The 18,442-nt window shown below is 37.6% G+C and overlaps 1 protein-coding gene across 1 annotated transcript in view; it reads right to left on the reverse strand.

Moving 5' to 3' along the window:
* Positions 1–808: 808 nt before the first annotated feature.
* gfra1 (GDNF family receptor alpha 1) overlaps positions 809–18,442 on the reverse strand; it is a 35,143-nt gene continuing 17,509 nt past the window's right edge. The window contains exons 5-11 of the mRNA XM_004080268.4: positions 10,705–10,883; positions 10,302–10,474; positions 9,421–9,530; positions 7,731–7,865; positions 7,182–7,366; positions 4,734–4,781; positions 809–1,811 (exon numbers count right to left, since the gene is read on the reverse strand). Coding sequence (XP_004080316.1) covers positions 1,659–1,811; positions 4,734–4,781; positions 7,182–7,366; positions 7,731–7,865; positions 9,421–9,530; positions 10,302–10,474; positions 10,705–10,883 — 983 coding nt within the window. The 3' untranslated portion in view covers positions 809–1,658. The remainder of the gene's footprint in view (positions 1,812–4,733; positions 4,782–7,181; positions 7,367–7,730; positions 7,866–9,420; positions 9,531–10,301; positions 10,475–10,704; positions 10,884–18,442) is intronic.

The following is an 18,442-nucleotide window of genomic DNA, read 5'->3' on the forward strand; positions in this document are numbered from 1 at the left end:
GATTCAACTGCTTTTATCAGTTCATGCTTTAGACTCAGCAACGTGGGAGCAGGACTCGCAAATTCATTTCGGATCCCCCAAAAATTGTACAGGTATACATTTGATTACCCGGAAGTTCAACCGGTTGAACTTCTAGCACCCATCCTGTAGGTAGAGCCCGCGACTGGACTCAGAAACTTGCGTGAACGCGACAGTTCTGGACGCGGAAGCGAAATTCTGGGTCTTAGTGCTTTTATATAGACTTGTTATTGAAAGTGGCCACTTGAACGCGAAACAACACAGCCGCTTAGACGCAACTTGAGGCAAGACTGTTAACCACTGCCCCGTCATAAGGACCCTAATGGTACGGGACATCATCTATTATGTTTCTCAGTTCTCAGTTTTATTATTTGTTAGTTTTATTATCAATTATGTTATTACATTAATTAAATAATGTGCTTTTAGAGTAAAAGTGAGGAGAAACAAGGCTGAAAAAGTCACGCCTTACTGTTAAATCTTTGGTGTTTCATAAACAACATTTTGATACCGTGTCCACAGTAGACAATAGAGATGATGGACTTTTTCAGAGTGGTGCTGATGGTGAATAACAGGCCTTCATTAGTTTAAACCTTTAAAAACGTCTGTGATGATTAGGGCTATTGAGTAAATATGTGCTTTCATCTGTTCTTTCATTCTTATCAGGCATTAATTAATAATGCCTGTAGTTTTCTGTTTTGATCTTTTTGCTGTTTGTTTGTGAGTATGTATGCATTCTTTTATTTTGTCCTCACATTAATGTATAAAAATGATACAAAGCATTCAAAAGAAGGACTTTTTTAGCAATAAAAGAGACTTTATGTTTCAGATATTTAACAGGAAATTTTGTTCAGGATATCGTTGTGCAACTATCAAACTTGACATAATCGCACAACAAAGTGATATTTGTGACCACATTGAAAGAGAACAGTCACATCCTGTGTAACGTTTGGGTAAAGCTGAGGCTCCCACCTGCACAAACTTCAGAATATTACAGACAAATGATCACAATCTAACAGCAGCCTTACAGAGACAGAGAGCACTCATGTTAGAAATGTACAAAATGTCCTTTAAGAGGTGATAAAGCCACATATCACCATGACAACAAAACCTACAAACCTGATCTATTGCTAAGACCAAACATGTAGAAGACGGTTGTTTTCCCTCGTCCTTTGTAGACATAAATTGGACTCCAAGGTGAGCTCAGTTTGTGTCAAATTATTCTTAACTCCTTCTACAAGCCCTCACTTAAGCAGGCATGGTACCACAACAGATCCAAACAAGCAATTAACTCGACACTCAAAACACTATTCAGAACGTTGGCGTGACACGCGCCGCAAAAGAAATGACATGTTTCACATCAGAGGGAAGTTTTATCTCCGGGACACGAGTGCTCCCAAACAGTTTTGGGAGTCAAACTGCTCCCACGGGGCACAGAAAGTAAATGAGCTGACGTCTGAGCAACAGATTCATCAAGTCTGTTTTTCTGCAACAAGACATCCAAAAAAATGTCAATCCACAACAGCATCTGATTTCACTGCTATGACCACAAAAAAAGTGTTGCTGCACTTTGAGAAATTCTTTACATGGAATGCGGTTTGATTACTTCCGGAGATAAGGAGGGTCCATCGTCAGTCCTTTCCCTACAAGAGCTGGAAAACTTTGATTTGTGATTCTGTTAGAGTGAAGGTGAAGGCCAGAGTGAGGAGCAGGACTGGCGACTGTGAGCAGAGGAGCCCTGCTGGGGAGCTTTTGGAAATGGCATTTAAAGTCCCGGACTCCTCCAGGTGATGGTTCTGGAAAAACAAAAAGAAAAAATGCACATTAGCGACATGTCTGTTATACATTTGTTCAATTAATAAAATCAAGTGCTGGTTGAAAATTTTAACAAAGTTAGCAAAACAACCAGGAAGTATCAAATGTTGCAGTTCCACTAAAAACCACTAGAGGCAGATTCTAAAGGGGAGTTATTCTTAATTGAATTTCATGTGTAAAGTCCCGCTCCTATTATATATTTTTGTACTTTAAAATAATTTCTAGTGATCTTTTAATTATGATAATGCAGTTTTTAGCTGAAATCAAAAAGCCTGTGTCGTTTTTTTTAAGACATAATTTCTACATCACAGGAGGAATTCGCCTTTGGGTTGTGGGTGGGACCGTCGGTGCAGAAGTTAGCCATAGACGTCTTGGCCGATTTCCCATCAAACTTTTGTTTGCACTCTCTCCCGTTAGCTTGTAGAACCTAACAAGCTCGCTAACATTAGGACAGCAAAAAAAACGGCGAGCAATAACGAAGCTATCCAGCTGTAGCGTTTTGAGCACGATGGCAGGTCAGACAAGAAAATCGAAGATGGTAACGGATCAATTTGTCTGAGGTGGATGCAGGGAATTACAGCGGAGAAGATCACCCCGATTTTAATAAAGAAATACTTATAATCTTAAAATTCTTTCATATATTTCCTCCATTATGAGATAAATCCTCCAAAAACATGTTAAGAGCAAAAATACAATTTTCAAAATACACTTTTAAGCTGTTCTTGTGGGGTTTTTTCTGATGATAAAGGACATATATGTAGAAAATTAATTAAGATTAAGAGAGGATTGGAGTGGAACAGATTTTAAACAAAAGACACTTTAGTTGCCATTTTTCCCTTTTATTGCCACTATTGTTTTGTTTCAATGTAATCCCCCTCCTCTTCACTTTACTCCTTAACCTTTTTTCTTATCCCTCATTTAACTAAAATAACAAAGAATTAATAACATTATCCTTAAATACAAAGGGAGTTTATACAAATATACCTCTGGTGTGCTCAAAGATTTTATATCCGCCATTGTAAGATTAAAATCACAAGAAGCTCTAAGATTCTTTTTGGTTATTTTCTGTGCAAAACAAGTTTAAATAATAAATGAATGTATATAATTATATTAATTAAAACAAACGAGGATTTCAACACAGATATTTGACTATGTGATTAAGGGTTGTTTTCCTCTTAATTGACTTTTTTCTTTAATGAAATAATGGCTGTAAAAGTCTTTTTTGTAAAGTTTTAAATTTTTTTAAAGTAGCAAAACGTCACTTTTGCTACTTTAAATCAATTCTGTAGGTTTGGCACTGAAGTTAAAGTCAAGTGTCAAATTTTTAACTGAGTTTAAGTCAAGTCCTAAAAATTGTAGTTAATATGAAAACATTATTGCCACAAATTCTCACTTAAGAACTTTTAAGAAACTAAAAGAGATACGACAGGCAGATGATGCATAAGCATTGGAAAAAATGTTCTTTTTTACATCTGACAGTGATACATTTGAAACATAGGAATAAACATTGAGCATATTTTACAAGGTCTAAATCCAAAGCCTCAAGTCAAGTCTGTATTTCTGTTTTTTGCATGAATATAATTCATGCAAAAAAAATGTTTGATTTTTTCCCCACAAAAAATCTAAGTCGCTATCATGGTTTGGAGCAAATATTCTGATGAGAAATATAGTTATAAGGAAAATTAAAATCATACAATAATTAGCTACAATAATAAGCTACATAATAAGCTACAATAATTTATTTCTGCTTCAAACCCGTTTTGCAGGTTTTATTTTATTTTAAACATTTAAACTGCCAAAAAGCATTTTGTTTATACTTATATAATTTCTGATAACTATGGATTTTCAGCAAACTCATGCAGCGTAAAACAATTCGTCTTGGGTGCAAATACCATTAATTTAATGTTAAATTAAACTTTTCTCACAATGTGAAAAAGGTTTTAGATTTTTGGAGTGTCAAAGGCTGTAAATGGTTCCACAGAGATGCCACTTTCCACAGGTTTTATTTTTTTTAAAGCACCTATTAGCTATCATTTCTATTTGAGAAAGCCAAGAAAACATTTTCTCCCCCCAAATGTTCCTAGCTGTCAGATCTTCAGCGAAAACCGACTGAAAGGAAACTAAAGAAAGCGATGGCTGGCTCTGCTCTGGACTTGAATTTGCAATGAATGTGTGTCTTTACATAATACACTATCAACAACACTGGTTGTTGGTACCGGGCTGCACAGAAAGAATAAATAACTTACATGACTTCAGTTTTATTTAATTCAGGATCTAAAAGATGTTATATTTAGAAAAATCGCCCGATTCTCTGCTCTATGTTACTCTTGACGCAGGCCAAGGCGCTCTTCTCGGTCACATGATAGGTTACCGCTAAAATAAAATCCAGAAGCTAGCAAATTGAGTAAAAAACAAACATATTTGGAAAATTTCTTTGTCAAGGAGAAAACGCCCAGCCAGGGCACCTGTGCGATGTTCTGCGTGTCAAAATAAAAGCTCTGGGTTCGTCTGGTCACGTATCTGTGACATATCCTCAGCGTAGCGTTGCTAAAATAGTTTTCCGCATACCTCTTAAAGACCGGTCCGTGAAAACTTCGTGTGACGTCATACCGGTCCGTGGCGCTAAAAAGGTGGGGAACCGCTGGCCTATATGACACCTTAAATTTCACATTAAACTGTTGAGCTACTTTTGTTGTTACAAATGTGGGCTATGTCATCGTTTTTAAGCCCTTTTCAGTGCTTTTAAAAAAAAATGAATTTTGGTTACAGTTATGCTAAAAACAAATTTATAAGGAGTTTCTGTTCAATCCTAAATAAATATACGCTTATATCCAAAGAATTAAATCTAGTTGGGTTCAGCCAGAGCCATAGATCTGGATTAGAGAGGATAATACCGGACTTACCAGACAAGGAGCCATGTCCACTGTTTGATTTGACACCAGCTTTTGGGCCTGAGGGGACAAGAAGAAGAAGAAAGACAGCAAAAAGACATTAACTGTGATTCTTTCTGTTATTGAATTCGCCTGCAGTCAGACTAAAGGTGCTGAAAGATGATATGAAAGGCTGCTTTTCCCTTCAGTCTTAATTGTTTAGAAGTCATGGATCTCTTTGGCTGCCCGGTATTCTCACACAGATATAGACGCAGCAGTGGGGCACAGGATATGATAAAGAGGTTCAGGAACACAACAAACACTCCATGTGATGATTCTTAAGTAGGAGGAAGCGTTTGAATCCGGCTTCAGAGAAAAAAAAGATGAATTGCTCCATTGGAGGTCCTCCTTGGGAAAGATGTTTTACTGGTGATAAATCATGTTATCAACATTAAAAGCCAATATGATAGATTGTCCCAGTTACAGTATTACATGATATCATCTTATTTATAAATAACCACCCAAAATGTTTATCACAGGGGAAGAGAAGTTATCTGGAGCATGTTGGAAATGTTTTATTTTTCTCCAAAAGTACCTGAAATGATTTTAAAAAACAACTTTTAAACTAAAGTTCCAACACTTTGGCAAACTAAAATGAAATATTCATGGATGCCTCGGATATTTGAAATTGTTTAAAGAGTGCTGAAACGAGTAAATGTAAATTTGAAAAAATAATGTTAGTCTTAATCAGTGTCTCTTCACAACTATTATTTTAATTTGGGTATTTTTCTATTAGTACTTCTCAATTGTTTAGATATGTACTCATTTACAGTATTTATTTAGCATGTTTTTTTAAAGTTTATCTTTTCATAAGCAGTGTTTTTTTTATCTTGGTTGTGCAGGTGCTTTAAAAAAGCAGAACTGTGTAGAACTTTTTTTCAATTAATTTTCTTTTCTGGAAGATAAATAAGTTGTAACTTGTAGTTTTGTAGCAATTATTCTTTTTCTGATTGTCCACAAAAAATAATTGTGGGAATTTGGGGTTATTTACCCTTGTGCTATCCTTGGCACTTTAACATTGGGAGTTGGGTCATCTAGACCCACTAGACAGTGCGCTGAACCTTTTTTTCTTCAATGATTTGTGATCTTCACTGGTGTCCATGGATTACATGAAATCTTTCCACCTTTATCCACCTTTGTCATGGTAGGGAGAACACGTCAGTGTAAGGGTGGAGGCATAGGATAGCACAGGGTTAAATCTATTGCACCACCAATCTGCATGCCGCCACTTTCCCATAATTTACAGTAAACATATAAAGCATAACATTTCCATTAATCCCTGTAGCAAGCACAGTCACTGTCCTGAAAGCACACCACCCCTGTAAGCACTTTCTGATGTTTTTAGAGGCAACCAATTAGCTTTGACATGACAGTTTAGGAAACTGACTCTCCTCTGACGGATCATCTTTCTGCCCAGGAGGGGGCATTTTGTGCATGCCATCATAAAACCCTCCTTGATCTATCATTGTGACAGAGACAGATGTCTGAGGATGCAAACACACTCCCTGGAAGGACCTCCTGATGTTGCATTCAACAAATTTCCTTTTGTAGGATTTCAAAGAATCTAAAGAGTTCATTCAAAATTCAACAATCCATTTTTCCCAGAAATTAGTTCATGTCGATTGAAACAAAAAATTCTAATATTGATCATGAAAGATCCACCTTTGATCGGTTTAACGCACTATGTAAAAAGAGTTTCTGACCAAATACTTCATACATTTGTAATAAAACGTTTTAAAAAGGAATAAAACACTGGATTGAATAATAAATTCAGTAAAATCAGGGGCGGAGCCACAGGTGTACTAGGGGGGCTGCTGCCCTCTCCCAGCAAAAATTTTTGCCCCCCAGTTTTTGAGTCAACAATAGTATCATTAAATGACAAAGATTAAGAAATCATCAATACAAGCTTCTTTAAGCATTGCAAAAATAACAAAAGCAAATAAAATAAATAAATAAATAAATACAACAATGGTAAAACGGTTAGAGTAATGGGTTTTTATTCCCTTCATTTGCAATGGCCTTCCACCATGCTGTCTTGCCACTCTTCCATAGTCTTTTATGTAAACTGTTTCCTTTCAAAATAATTTGACGTGGTTTAAAAACAAGGTATTGGTGAAAAACGAGTCTAGTTATAGAAATTTAAAGACCCACTCCGATAAAAGAAATTGTGGTTTTAATGTTTTAAACATGTTCTTGTGGCATTTTCCTGAAGATGGAAGAAATATGTAAAGAAAATTAAGCTAAAAAATGCATTTCTGAGAATTTTCTTTATTCGAATTAGCAAAAAATTGGGCAAAAACGGCGTAATCATAATTAAAAGATGATTGAGAACGCTTCTTAAAATAGATCAAAAGATGATTGGAGTTTGCGATTGTGAATGGTTTCAGAAAAAAATGCAGAGATGTGTCTTTCAGACATCACCTGTAAGGTTTCGCAGATGCCGTATGAGTCTTCCAGCTTGGCCACATTTGTCAGCGTGTCCAGGACGTTCTTCAATCGGGCTTTAGTCCTTCGACTTATGCCCGACTCCACTGTAGGCTTCATTGAGGGTCGGGGATGCCACATGCTGACGTCAGTACCGTTGCCAAATGCCTGGATGGCGTTACCTACATGAAAGAAGGTATTGATCGGTATTGATTCCCCCAAACTGTATAATTAATCGCAGCATGTCGAGAAAAGAAGAAAATAGGATAGATAAATGAGGCAGTAAGCACAAAATGTCAGCTCTTTGATTAACTCGTATTATTCGTAATAGGTTTTATTGACCAAAGTGTCCTCTGTGACCATTTTCAAAAGTGTTATTCAACTAAAAAGCTCTTTATGAGTGCCACATCTTTTTCTCACATGTTCACTTTATAGAAGTACTCAGAATGAATAGCACAGCTTTACGGCTGTTTGTCTTCCAACAAAAAGGACTCAAAATAAAGAACATGAGGTCAAAGTGGGGAAAAAAGCTGAAGTGTTACTTACGCAGGCAGCGATTGTCGGTGAAAAACTGAGCAAATTTCTCACAGTCTTGCTTGCTGTTTCCACTGCTGCTGCAGTCACACCACGGCGACAGGCTGATGCCAGCCGACTGCACGTAATTGGGCGTCATCACCGTCCCTGCAGAGGACAAAAGTTAGTCAGTGTTAGCTTCTGAGTGTCTTCATGCTGAAATGAAAATGTTCAGGTCAGCTTAGGAGGCTCCCAGGCCAGGAAATGAAAATAATTCATTAGAGAGATTTTACATGCTCTGGCCGTGAAATCCATTTAAGCTGCGCTGCACTATGACCTCCAACATGGAGGATCGCTTCATTCCTCCACTCAAACAAGTCCTCGTATCAACAAAGTCGACAAACAAAAGGCCTTATTTGGAGACGATTCACACCAATGTTTCAGGCCCAGCTGGGGCGTTTCGTGCTTCTGGTTCCAAAAAGTCAAATGAAAATTTTCTTTCTTATTGCTGTAACTGGAAAAAATGGCTGCCTTTGTGTGGCGATCAGGAAGGCGGGTAGGCTCTGCAGGATTTAGACATTTTGCTGTGCGGACACAGAAATGAGTGGAGGGGAGCCTATTAGAGGGGATAAGCGGTGGGAGCCCTGATATAAGTGTTGCAGATTAAAATGTCTGCCTGTTGAAATTGCAATTGGCTACTGTTGCACTGCAATTGAAATCTAATTATGAAACTCAGCAGGACATCACTTTCCCACTTTTCCTATGTGCATATACATCTATATATATATATATATATATATATATATATATATATATATATATATATATATATATATATATATATATATATATATATATATATATATATATATACACATATACAGTATATTTATAAAAAACATGTCTTATCATGTATTGTGTGGAATAGATGCAGACAAACTTTGCTTTGCATGCTTCCCTGAAGAGAAGCAAAGAAGCAGCATCCATGCAATATTTGTCATGGGAAGTAAAACAAGCTCAGAGGGTGTCCTCTTAAATCTATTTGCTTTTTTTTAAACGTTAAATTGTTGGGCCTTTTAATGGAAAAGATACAACTAATATATTTTCTGACTCTATCTGACAATTAAAAATATGACAATATAAAAAGAAAATTGGGTTACTTAGGAAAAACTGCTTATTCAGTGAGCTGTTTAAAGTTGACATATAACTAGCAAAGGAGGGTGTGATGTCATAAAAATAAACCTTAGTTACTTCCTACCGTATTGGTGACTGGTAAGTTTAAAAAAACACTAACATTCGGTTAAATCTCTGCTTCCAAACATGAAATAAACAGTAAAGGGACTAATTAATTATAAAAAGTGGTTCAGATTTAGATGTACAGTGGTGCCTCGCTATAACATGGTTTCCTGTTTCGCAGATTCTTTCAATGCAATTTTGCTTAAACTTATAAATCCTTAAATGGTGATCAGATCTTTGTTTTCATTTTATAATGGTGGACTTGTAATTCTACGAAGGTTTGAACTTTGACAGTTCAAACAAGACCGAAAACTGTGAAAATGTTCACGTGTATCTGAGAAAAGTGTGTAGCGAGGGGCTTTACAGCCTTAAAACATCTATATTCCTACTTCATGGATTGTGGGTTATTTTTAGACATTTTGCTTTTGACTACAGAAGCTGATAAATATTGTAACTTTAGTTCAACTAGACGTCAATATAAACTTACCAATAAGACGGGAGTACGCTAGCAGGCAGTCCGCATAGTTCTCTGTGAAGCAGCCGGATATGGAATGAACCTCGGGCTGACAGTTGCTGGTAAAGTCCAACAGTCGTGACCTTTAAAAAATAAACATTAAACAAAGTTTACACTTGATTTCTCCTTTTTTGTCTTCCCTGTACCACTGTGTCGAATTGTGGGGAAAATGAACCGATGCTCCATCCATCCATCCATCCATCCATCCATCCATCCATCCATCCATCCATCCATCCATCCATCCATCCATCCATCCATCCATCCATCCATCCATCCATCCATCCATCCATCCATCCATCCATCCATCCATCCATCCATCCGTGTGATGATACCAGCTTGTATAGTAACTCAGATGGTTGTTGTTGTTTTCTTTTTTAGTGCAACACATTACATTAATGATGATTACACCAGAGAATTACAAAACAAACCTTCCACTAAAAACAATGTTTTTTTCCCCAAATAAATATATAATAAACTATCAGCCAGTTTTGTTAGCAAGAGGTTCCACCAAGACTGACAGTCTCATTAAGTTTGTATTCTCATCCTTTTCATGATTGATTCTGTTTTAATTAAAAAGGCAAAGCTTAATAAGACAACAGGTAAGTTGTTTAAATTTTGTTTTTCAGCTTTAGACAAAAAAATGGGCGTTATCTCCAAATGGTCAAAATGTTTTTTGTTTTTTTTAAATGCCCCTTAAAGACAAAATCTTTAAAAAAAAAGGGAGCCCATATGGGGACCCTGAGGGACACCATTTGTAATCTCAATGCATGTTGAAGTACAGTTCAGAATCTGAATATCTGACATGTTTCCGTTTGAAAAGGAATGACGCAGTATAGATCTAGCTTAAGTCTAACCTGCATATGTAGTTGGTTTTGCAGGTGTTCTGCAGGGACAGACAGTTGGGCTTGTCTTTATCTTCATAGGAGCAGACGGGAACGATGGTCTGTCGCCTGCGTTCTGCACAGGCCTTCTGATCCTCTGCCGGGCAGGAGCAAAACAGCATCCCATAGCTGTATTTACTTGGAACCTTGATTTTTAAAAAGAAAACAAAACTTTCATCATTTCATGCGATAAAAGTAACCTTTTGAAATAAAAAATAGTCAAGACAAATGAATGAAAAAGCTGAACGGTCATCCCAAGTGCGACAGCGCTGAGAATAAAGTTAGTTACCTTTTTTTTCTGTTTCCAGGCAGGCACAATGGTCTAAACATCAACCTCAAAGGCTGTAGAGCTCTCAAGCTTGGCATGTCTAATTACCTTGTCAAAGAACTCTCGCAGGGCCTTGTGACATTTGCGCTTGTTGCAGACCTCAGAGGCAGACACCCTGCTGGTGCAGGAGTTGATGTAAGTCGAGCGGTACTTCTTACAAGTGTCATTCAGGTTACAGGCTTTGGCGGCATTCAGACAGTTGTTTTCCTTCGCAGATGCAGGTTCGACTGAGACAAAAAGAGAGAAGTGCATGTTCTGGAGATGTTTTTGCAGGTGACACTGTCAGTTTGAGGGGGGAAAAAGGAAGCTGTAAAATTACTGATCATCTTTTGAGCTATTGTAAAGGGCCTACATCATGTAAAATCAACTTTTTGAGCTTTTAAGTACATAATGATGTTACTTCCTCACAAACAAACAAAAAAAACAACCAAAGCGGTATATTGATCTATTCACCCATTTCTGAATATTCCTCTACAACCCTGCTTCTTTTCGAGCACCAGCCCCTCCCAATCCACAAAAGCGAGTGGGTTCTTACATCCATACATATCAAAGTGAAGAACAGCCACTTCCAGGAAGATCCTGCGCTGCCAGCACCGCCCCCAGGCTAACAAACACGCCCACTTTTTCCGTGGAGCTAGTGAGCTAGCTCTGATCGGCAAAATGCTTTCAATATGCACATCCATCTTTGCAAAAGTTTGGATGTTGTTTGTTTTTGTGGGCAAAGCGCAGACACGCTGCTGAGGCCAACTCTAAGTTGACGTCATGAAATGGGCGTCATCCACGAGGAGAGAAAAGGCCTCAGAGATGGAGTCGTCTTACTTCCGGGTAGAAATTCAACTGTGAAAATAACTTATATTTAATAAAAAAATTGTCCTTCAGTGTGCCTAAGGTAATATATAAAAATGGATACAGTTTACTCTGAAAGGCTTAAGAAAAAGCACGATAAAGTCAATTTAAAAGCATTCCCAGTGGTCTTTTAATTATAATTGTGCCTTTTATAGCCAAACTAAAAAAAACTAATTTTTTTTTTTAGTTTGAAAACTGTTCCAAAACAATCTGAATAAAGAAAAACCCAATAATGCAATTTTAACCCTTGTGCTATCCTAGGCACTTTAACATTGGGAGTTGGGTCATCTAGACCCACTAGACAGTGCGCTAAACCTTTTTTTTTCAATGATTTGTGATATTCACTGGCGTCCATGATTATATGAAATCTTTCCACCTTTATCCACCTTTTGTCATGGTAGGAAGAACACGGCAAAGTAAGGGTGGGGTCAGCTAAGATAGCACTACACTTAATTTTCTTTACACATGCCCTCCATGCCAAAAAAACAACATAATTTTCATTGAAGTAGGTTTTCAAAACATTTTTCCAACATCCTACATTTCACTGTATTTTATTGTACCTTTCAAGAAGACCTTTCAAACGTGAATAATGTGTTTGAAACATGAATAAATTACAATAAAAGTTTGGTCAAAATACTTCAAATACTCTTTGTGCCAAAATCCACTTTACTGTCCTGTATTGGGGGGAGTCACCAGACTTCATGGTTGATGCTCCGATCTCAGTCCTTGATCTCCCACTACCCTCCCAAAATGAAGCTCTATAAATGACATTTTCTGCATTTCCCCCCAAGAAAGAAGTCATTAAAAATCCTCTTAGGTAATGTGTAAAATTCAATCTAATATATTCTGAACAGAGAATTCTTTTCATCCAAACGACAGAGAAAGGAGCTTATCCTCGTGTCACAACATGAGCGAGGCGCTAAATGATGTCTCAAATTGTCTCCCTGACATCCTTTAATGTGTTTAAGACCAATTTCAGACATGTTTATACCCAATCATAACAGAATGGCTTCAAACTTGCAGCAGAGCTCAGAGGCCCGTTGAAAGCAGAAAACATTTGGACAAATTTGGGCCATTTCAGCTCAGGAAATCTTGAAATCAATACAAGTGTTTATTTAAACTCAATATTTGTGGAGTGGAGGAAACAAGCAACTGTTTCATGCCTGACTTTATCTCCAATTATATGAAAAAATATTCTTCAATTTTTGTTTTGTTTTGTTTAAGGTGATGTTAAAGACCCACCCTTGATGAAAATAGTGTTTCTAACAAGTTTTTGGGGCATTTTTCTCATGGATATATATTACCAAAATTAAGCACAAAGTTTCATTTCTGATAATGTCTTTATTAACCCTTGTGCTATCTTAGATGACCCCACCCTTACATTGACGTGTTCTCCCTACCGTGACAAAGGTGGATAAAGGTGGAAAGATTTCATGTAATCCATGGACACCAGTGAAGATCACAAATCATTGAAGAAAAAAGGTTCAGAGCACTGTCTGGTGGGTCTAGATCAGTGTTTTTCAACCTTTTCTGAGCCACGGCACACTTTAACCTTAAAAAAAATCCCGCGGCACACCAGCATCCAAAAATTAAAAAAAAGAAGGATAAACTCATAGTCTGTATTGATCTACAGCCCCTCCACAATCTCACATGCATTTTTGAGATAATTGTTGCAGAAAAAGCTGGAAACTGCAGCTGTTTTTTTCTAAAAGATTCAATAAAAGTTAAGTTAGAAGATTTAAAAATAGTTTGATGTGTGTTCGTTGGTTTCAAGACGTCTAACGACAGATCTCCTTGTGCCCTGTCACTCTCACAACCCAATGCATCATGGGAGATGTAGTGCATAAAACGGCCGGAGATCGATTTTCGGAGCTTCATTGTTTTGTTCACTTGTTCCACGGTCTGATACCGGATTCTGTGCAAAGCTACAGCGCAAAAGACGAGCTTTAGCTGGTATTTTTGTTAGAACTGAGCGACTTTACGAGCTAAATCGGGACAAGGAAGTGAAGACTTTAACCACTTCTGATTGGTCAGACTGATGACATGTGATTAAGCCCCTCAAGAATGATTGGTGGAGACAGTTAAAGGGACGGGACTTTTCCCAAATACAGCCGGAGCTGCAGCTGAATCGCGGTACGGTCATTCTTATCAAAATGTCTTTAATAAAATAAAATAAACGCAAAGAAAAAGTATTTTATGATCTTTTATATTCCTAACTCCTCAGTGTTTTATCAGGACCTGTTTGGATGAACAGAGAGCTGAAATCATGGAGATGGGAAATGTTTTTAGATCAGTTAATGAGGGCAATTTTCCACGGCACACTTGACCATCTCCCATGGCACACTGGTTGAAAAACACTGGTCTAGATGACCCAACTCCCAACGTTAAAGTGCCTAGGATAGCACAAGGGTTAAAATTGTTGTGAATCAGGAGCATACCCAAAAATGCAGTCTGAAAAACAGAATATTTGGGATGTAGAAAATACACTGGGGTCCCTCACTTGGGTTAGGGTCAGAGGTGAATTTCTAATGAACTTCTGCTGCTCTGTAGAAACTTTGTCCTAAAATACGACATTTTTTAAAATTTTGGCTGAAAATAATAATAATAATATTGGATTGGATTTATCTGCGCTTTTCCAGACACTCAAAGCACTTACATTGTGTCAATTATTCATTCACTCCTCATTCATACTTGGTGATGGTAAGCTACGGTTGTAGCCACAGCTGCCCTGGGGCAGACTGACAGAGGCGTGGCTGCCAGTTTGCGCCTACGGCTCCTCTGACCATCACCGGGATCATTCATGCACATTCACACACCAGTGGAGCCACACTGGAGGCAAGGAGGGTGAAGTGTCTTGCCCAAGGACACAACGACATTTTGGCTGGTGGGAGCGGGGATCGAACTGCAAACCCTTTGATCATTGGACGACCCGCTCAACCACCTGAGCCACTGTCGCCCCATGACATAATCATGATTAAAAGACCACTGGGAAAACTTTGAAAATCGATCACAAGATGATAAGAGTGGTTCTTTAAATGAATTGGAATCCTCAGTGTAATGGTAGCAACATGAGAGGTTCAAAGCATGGAATCTGCCATCCCTTATTTATAAAAAGAAACAATCTGCCTAAATTGTGACCAAAAGACAATCTTCACCACCAAACAAGACAAGCTGAACAGTGACGGCCAACTGTTTAGAAGTGGCTCCTCACCCTCGTTAGGTGTGTTGTTTTCCAAAGCACTTGTCTAGACAAACCATTTGTGATCTCCTCCATCCTTTAGTCATCAACTTTTCTGACAGCTGTATTTTTTATTTTTTTTGCAGCTGTCGTCTTTTCACAGTGACGCTGACGCAGCTTTTTTTACAGACGACGTAGGAAAACTTTTATTTATTTTTTTCTACTAAAACTTTTGTAAAGTTCCGTGAAAGCGATGCTGCATTAATTCGTCTGACAGTGACGTCCACGGCACAAACTGATGTTTCATATTTAGTTGCTTTTAACAGGCAAAAAATGCTGAAATGTGGAATATGTTGAATATTTTTACTCAAAAACTATTTGAATAGCCTTTACTGAATGCTGCATTCCTTCCTTTTTTTGTGATTCTGTTATTCAATTTTTTAAAAATTAAAACAGAAAACATCCCTAGGGTTCGGTGGCCATGAAGTTCCAATTGCATCAACAAATCTCTCAAAGCAAAAACATCAAAGATCACAACACCAGTTAAAAAAGCAAATCAAACAGTTAAAAAAAAACAACTTACATTTTCAGAAATGAAAACAAAATTCCAGGGGAAAAAATCATAGGAAAATAAACATGAAATGGTAAATAAAAATGAGCCAAAATAAGAACTCAGAAAAGCCATTATTATGGGACGTCCCTGATTGGATGATTGAGTGTTGCAGAAGAGTTGATTGAGCAATCACTGAACTTTCACAGTGGGCGTGGCCATGAGCTTAAAGAAATGATGTCTGTCAGAAGATATTGTTGTGCTACTTAACTGAAAATGTGAAGAAACGCATCATCCAATCAGTGCTGTCGCATAATATCTACCTCTTCTGGTTTTTCATTTTGTTTTAAGATTCTGGAATTAATCATCTTTTTAATAATTCTTCTTCTTCTTTTTTTTTTAATTGTCGTGATTTTTAAAGACCAACTCCAATGAAAATTGTTTTTTTGGTGTTTTAAACATGTTCTGAAGAAGGAGGAGCATAAAATTCTATTTCTGATTTTTTTTTTTTATTCAGATCCTGGGAGATCCATTTTTGTTGTACTGCTAATATTAGCTTTGGGTTGTGAAGGGCTGTAAGGTAGCAGGAGAGAGAGTGTAAACAAAGGAATGATACGACATCAGTGGAAGCTTACTTCCGCTAACAGTCCCGCCCACAACTCAGACGCAAATTTCTAATGACCCCCAGCCGCTCTACAGAAACTATGTCCTAAAAAATTGACAAAGGTATTTTGATTTTAGTTAACAGCATAATCATAAAAAAAAGACCACTGAAAATATTCTTTTAAATAGATCAAAATATAGTTGTGGGACTTATTTATGTTTTTGGATTGAGGGATTTTTTGATGTGATTTGCTCTTCAGGGCCACCATACTTACAAGCAACTGATTAGATGCTTTTTTTGTCTTCATTCCTAACAGCAAAAGCTCAAATATCCTGATTATACTTACTATGTAAATACACTATGTCTTTCTTTCCTTTTCCAGGATCAAACTGTGTTCTGGATAAGGATCCTGCAACTTTACCTTTCCAGTGAAGCTTGTTTCTGCATCACCGACTGATCTATGACTAAATCTAGATGCTTCCTTGAACTTTGGGTTATCCCTCATCACAAAACCCAGCAGATGTGGGCTCTGATCTTTGACAGGTGTGACAGTTTTACCTCATTTATGGTGCCCCTGAGGCAAAACTATGCATCGAGGTCAGTTTAAAAACACTTTTTTTAATCTCATTTTTTTAAAAAAGAGTTGTACTTTAAAGGTTCTGTCTGAGCAGAAAGTTTGAGTGAGATGTAGGAAACTGTTGGCGAGCCAATGTGCTAAAATAAACAGTTTCTATAAAAAGCATATTTGCATTTAACAAGCTCATACCAGCGTTTTATTTGCTGATTGTGTTCCAGAATAAGTCATTTTGCTCTGTCACTGAATTACATAAACAGGCGGTCAGGAGTCGCATTAATTGTCTTTGCTCAGAGCGATGTGCACTTCACTGCACTCATGTCTCAATTCAATAAAAAGTCCAATCTGCTCGTGTTTTTGTCTTGTCAGGACAATGATGAAGAATTTACTGCAATATTTAAAACCACACTGAAGATTTTTTTTGTAAAACAAATCCAATTTGTTCTTTCCTTATAATATTGCAACATGTTATAGGGATAAAAATGGACAAGAAAGACACCAGTTTTATTAAACTGCTCCCCTTCAAGACCCACTCTGATGAGAATCGTGCTGTTGGTGTTTTTACCATGTTCTTGTGGCATTTTTCTGATGGACGAGGACAGATAAAAAGAAAATTAAGTTCAAAGTTGTATTTCAGAGTATTTTCTTTATTCTAAAAGTTGTGAAAAAGGAATTCATAAGATTATTAAAAAATGTTTTCCATCCGGTTTGCGTTTAGTTGGACCATCATTTATTTTTCAACAGTACAATGAGCCCAAACACACCGCCAGGCTGTGTAAGGGCTATCTGACCAAGAAGGAGAGTGATGGGGTGCTGCGCCAGATGACCTGGCCTCCACAGTCACCGGACCTGAACCAAAACCAGACGGTTTGGGGTGAGCCGGACCACAGAGTGAAGGCAAAAGGGCCAACAAGTGCTGAGCATATCTGGGAACTCCCTCAACACTGTTGGAAGACCATTTCAGGTGACTACCTCTTAAAGCTCATCAAGAGAATGCCAAGAGTGTGCAAAGCAGTAATCAAACCAAAAGGTGGCTACTATGAAGAACCTAGAATATTACATATTTTCAGTTGTTTCACACTTTTTTGTTATGTATATAATTCCACATGTGTAAATTCATAGTTTTGATGTCTTCAGTGTGAATCTACAATTTTCATAGTCATGAAAATAAAGAAAACTCTGAATGAGAAGGTGTGTCCTAACTGTTGGTCTGTACTGTACAAATACATGTTTATTTCATCAAAGTGGAAAAAAAGTTGTTTGAGAGAAAAGTGTAAAACTTTTTTTTTTTTTGTGACGCCTTCTAAATGATTCAAAGGAAACTGTATTCCTTTCAATTTAGTGGACTTTAAAACAGCCGCTGCAGATACTGTTTGAAAACACATGTTTCTCTGAGCGTGCTGCCATGCGCTGCAGCTTATTAGCATTTGAATGTTGCTCCTCTGCAGAACTGCGTTTTCACAATTATCTGTCATTGTACACGTTTGCACATTTTGCAGCCCGGGTGTGGTTCCCCACTGATGGAGTCATTTGACGCCCGTCTTAAAGCACTCTCCAATGTTCCCTGCAGCACACTGTGTTTGATTTTCTTATCTCAATGCTATGATTAGACACTGACTGCATTTGCATACTCACTTGGCTCCCTGCACACCGCCTGTCATGGCTTAGCCATCGGGTATATTCATCTTGGTGAGGAAGTTCTGTTTTTCCAGGCATTTAGCGGCGCCTTCTTCCTCTAGCAGCATTCGTATGTGTCAGGGCGGCTCAGACTGCTGAAAGTAAGTGATTCCAAATCAATATCCGGTGTATGTGTGTTTCTGTGCATGTAAATGTAATTGAGGAAAAGTCCTATTTGCTCAATGGCATTCTTGGCAGAACTCATCTAAAATGTTTTTGCTTTGCATGAATTAGCAGGAATGTACATACATTTACATTCCACTGTCAACCCATGCAAATATTTTAAAGAATTCCTGCCAAGATTATTATGGACCACATAGCACTTTACATGTAGAGGTGTACTTTTTTAAACAATTT

Source organism: Oryzias latipes, chromosome 19 (genome assembly GCF_002234675.1).
Source record: "Oryzias latipes chromosome 19, ASM223467v1".
Taxonomy (NCBI): domain Eukaryota; kingdom Metazoa; phylum Chordata; class Actinopteri; order Beloniformes; family Adrianichthyidae; genus Oryzias; species Oryzias latipes.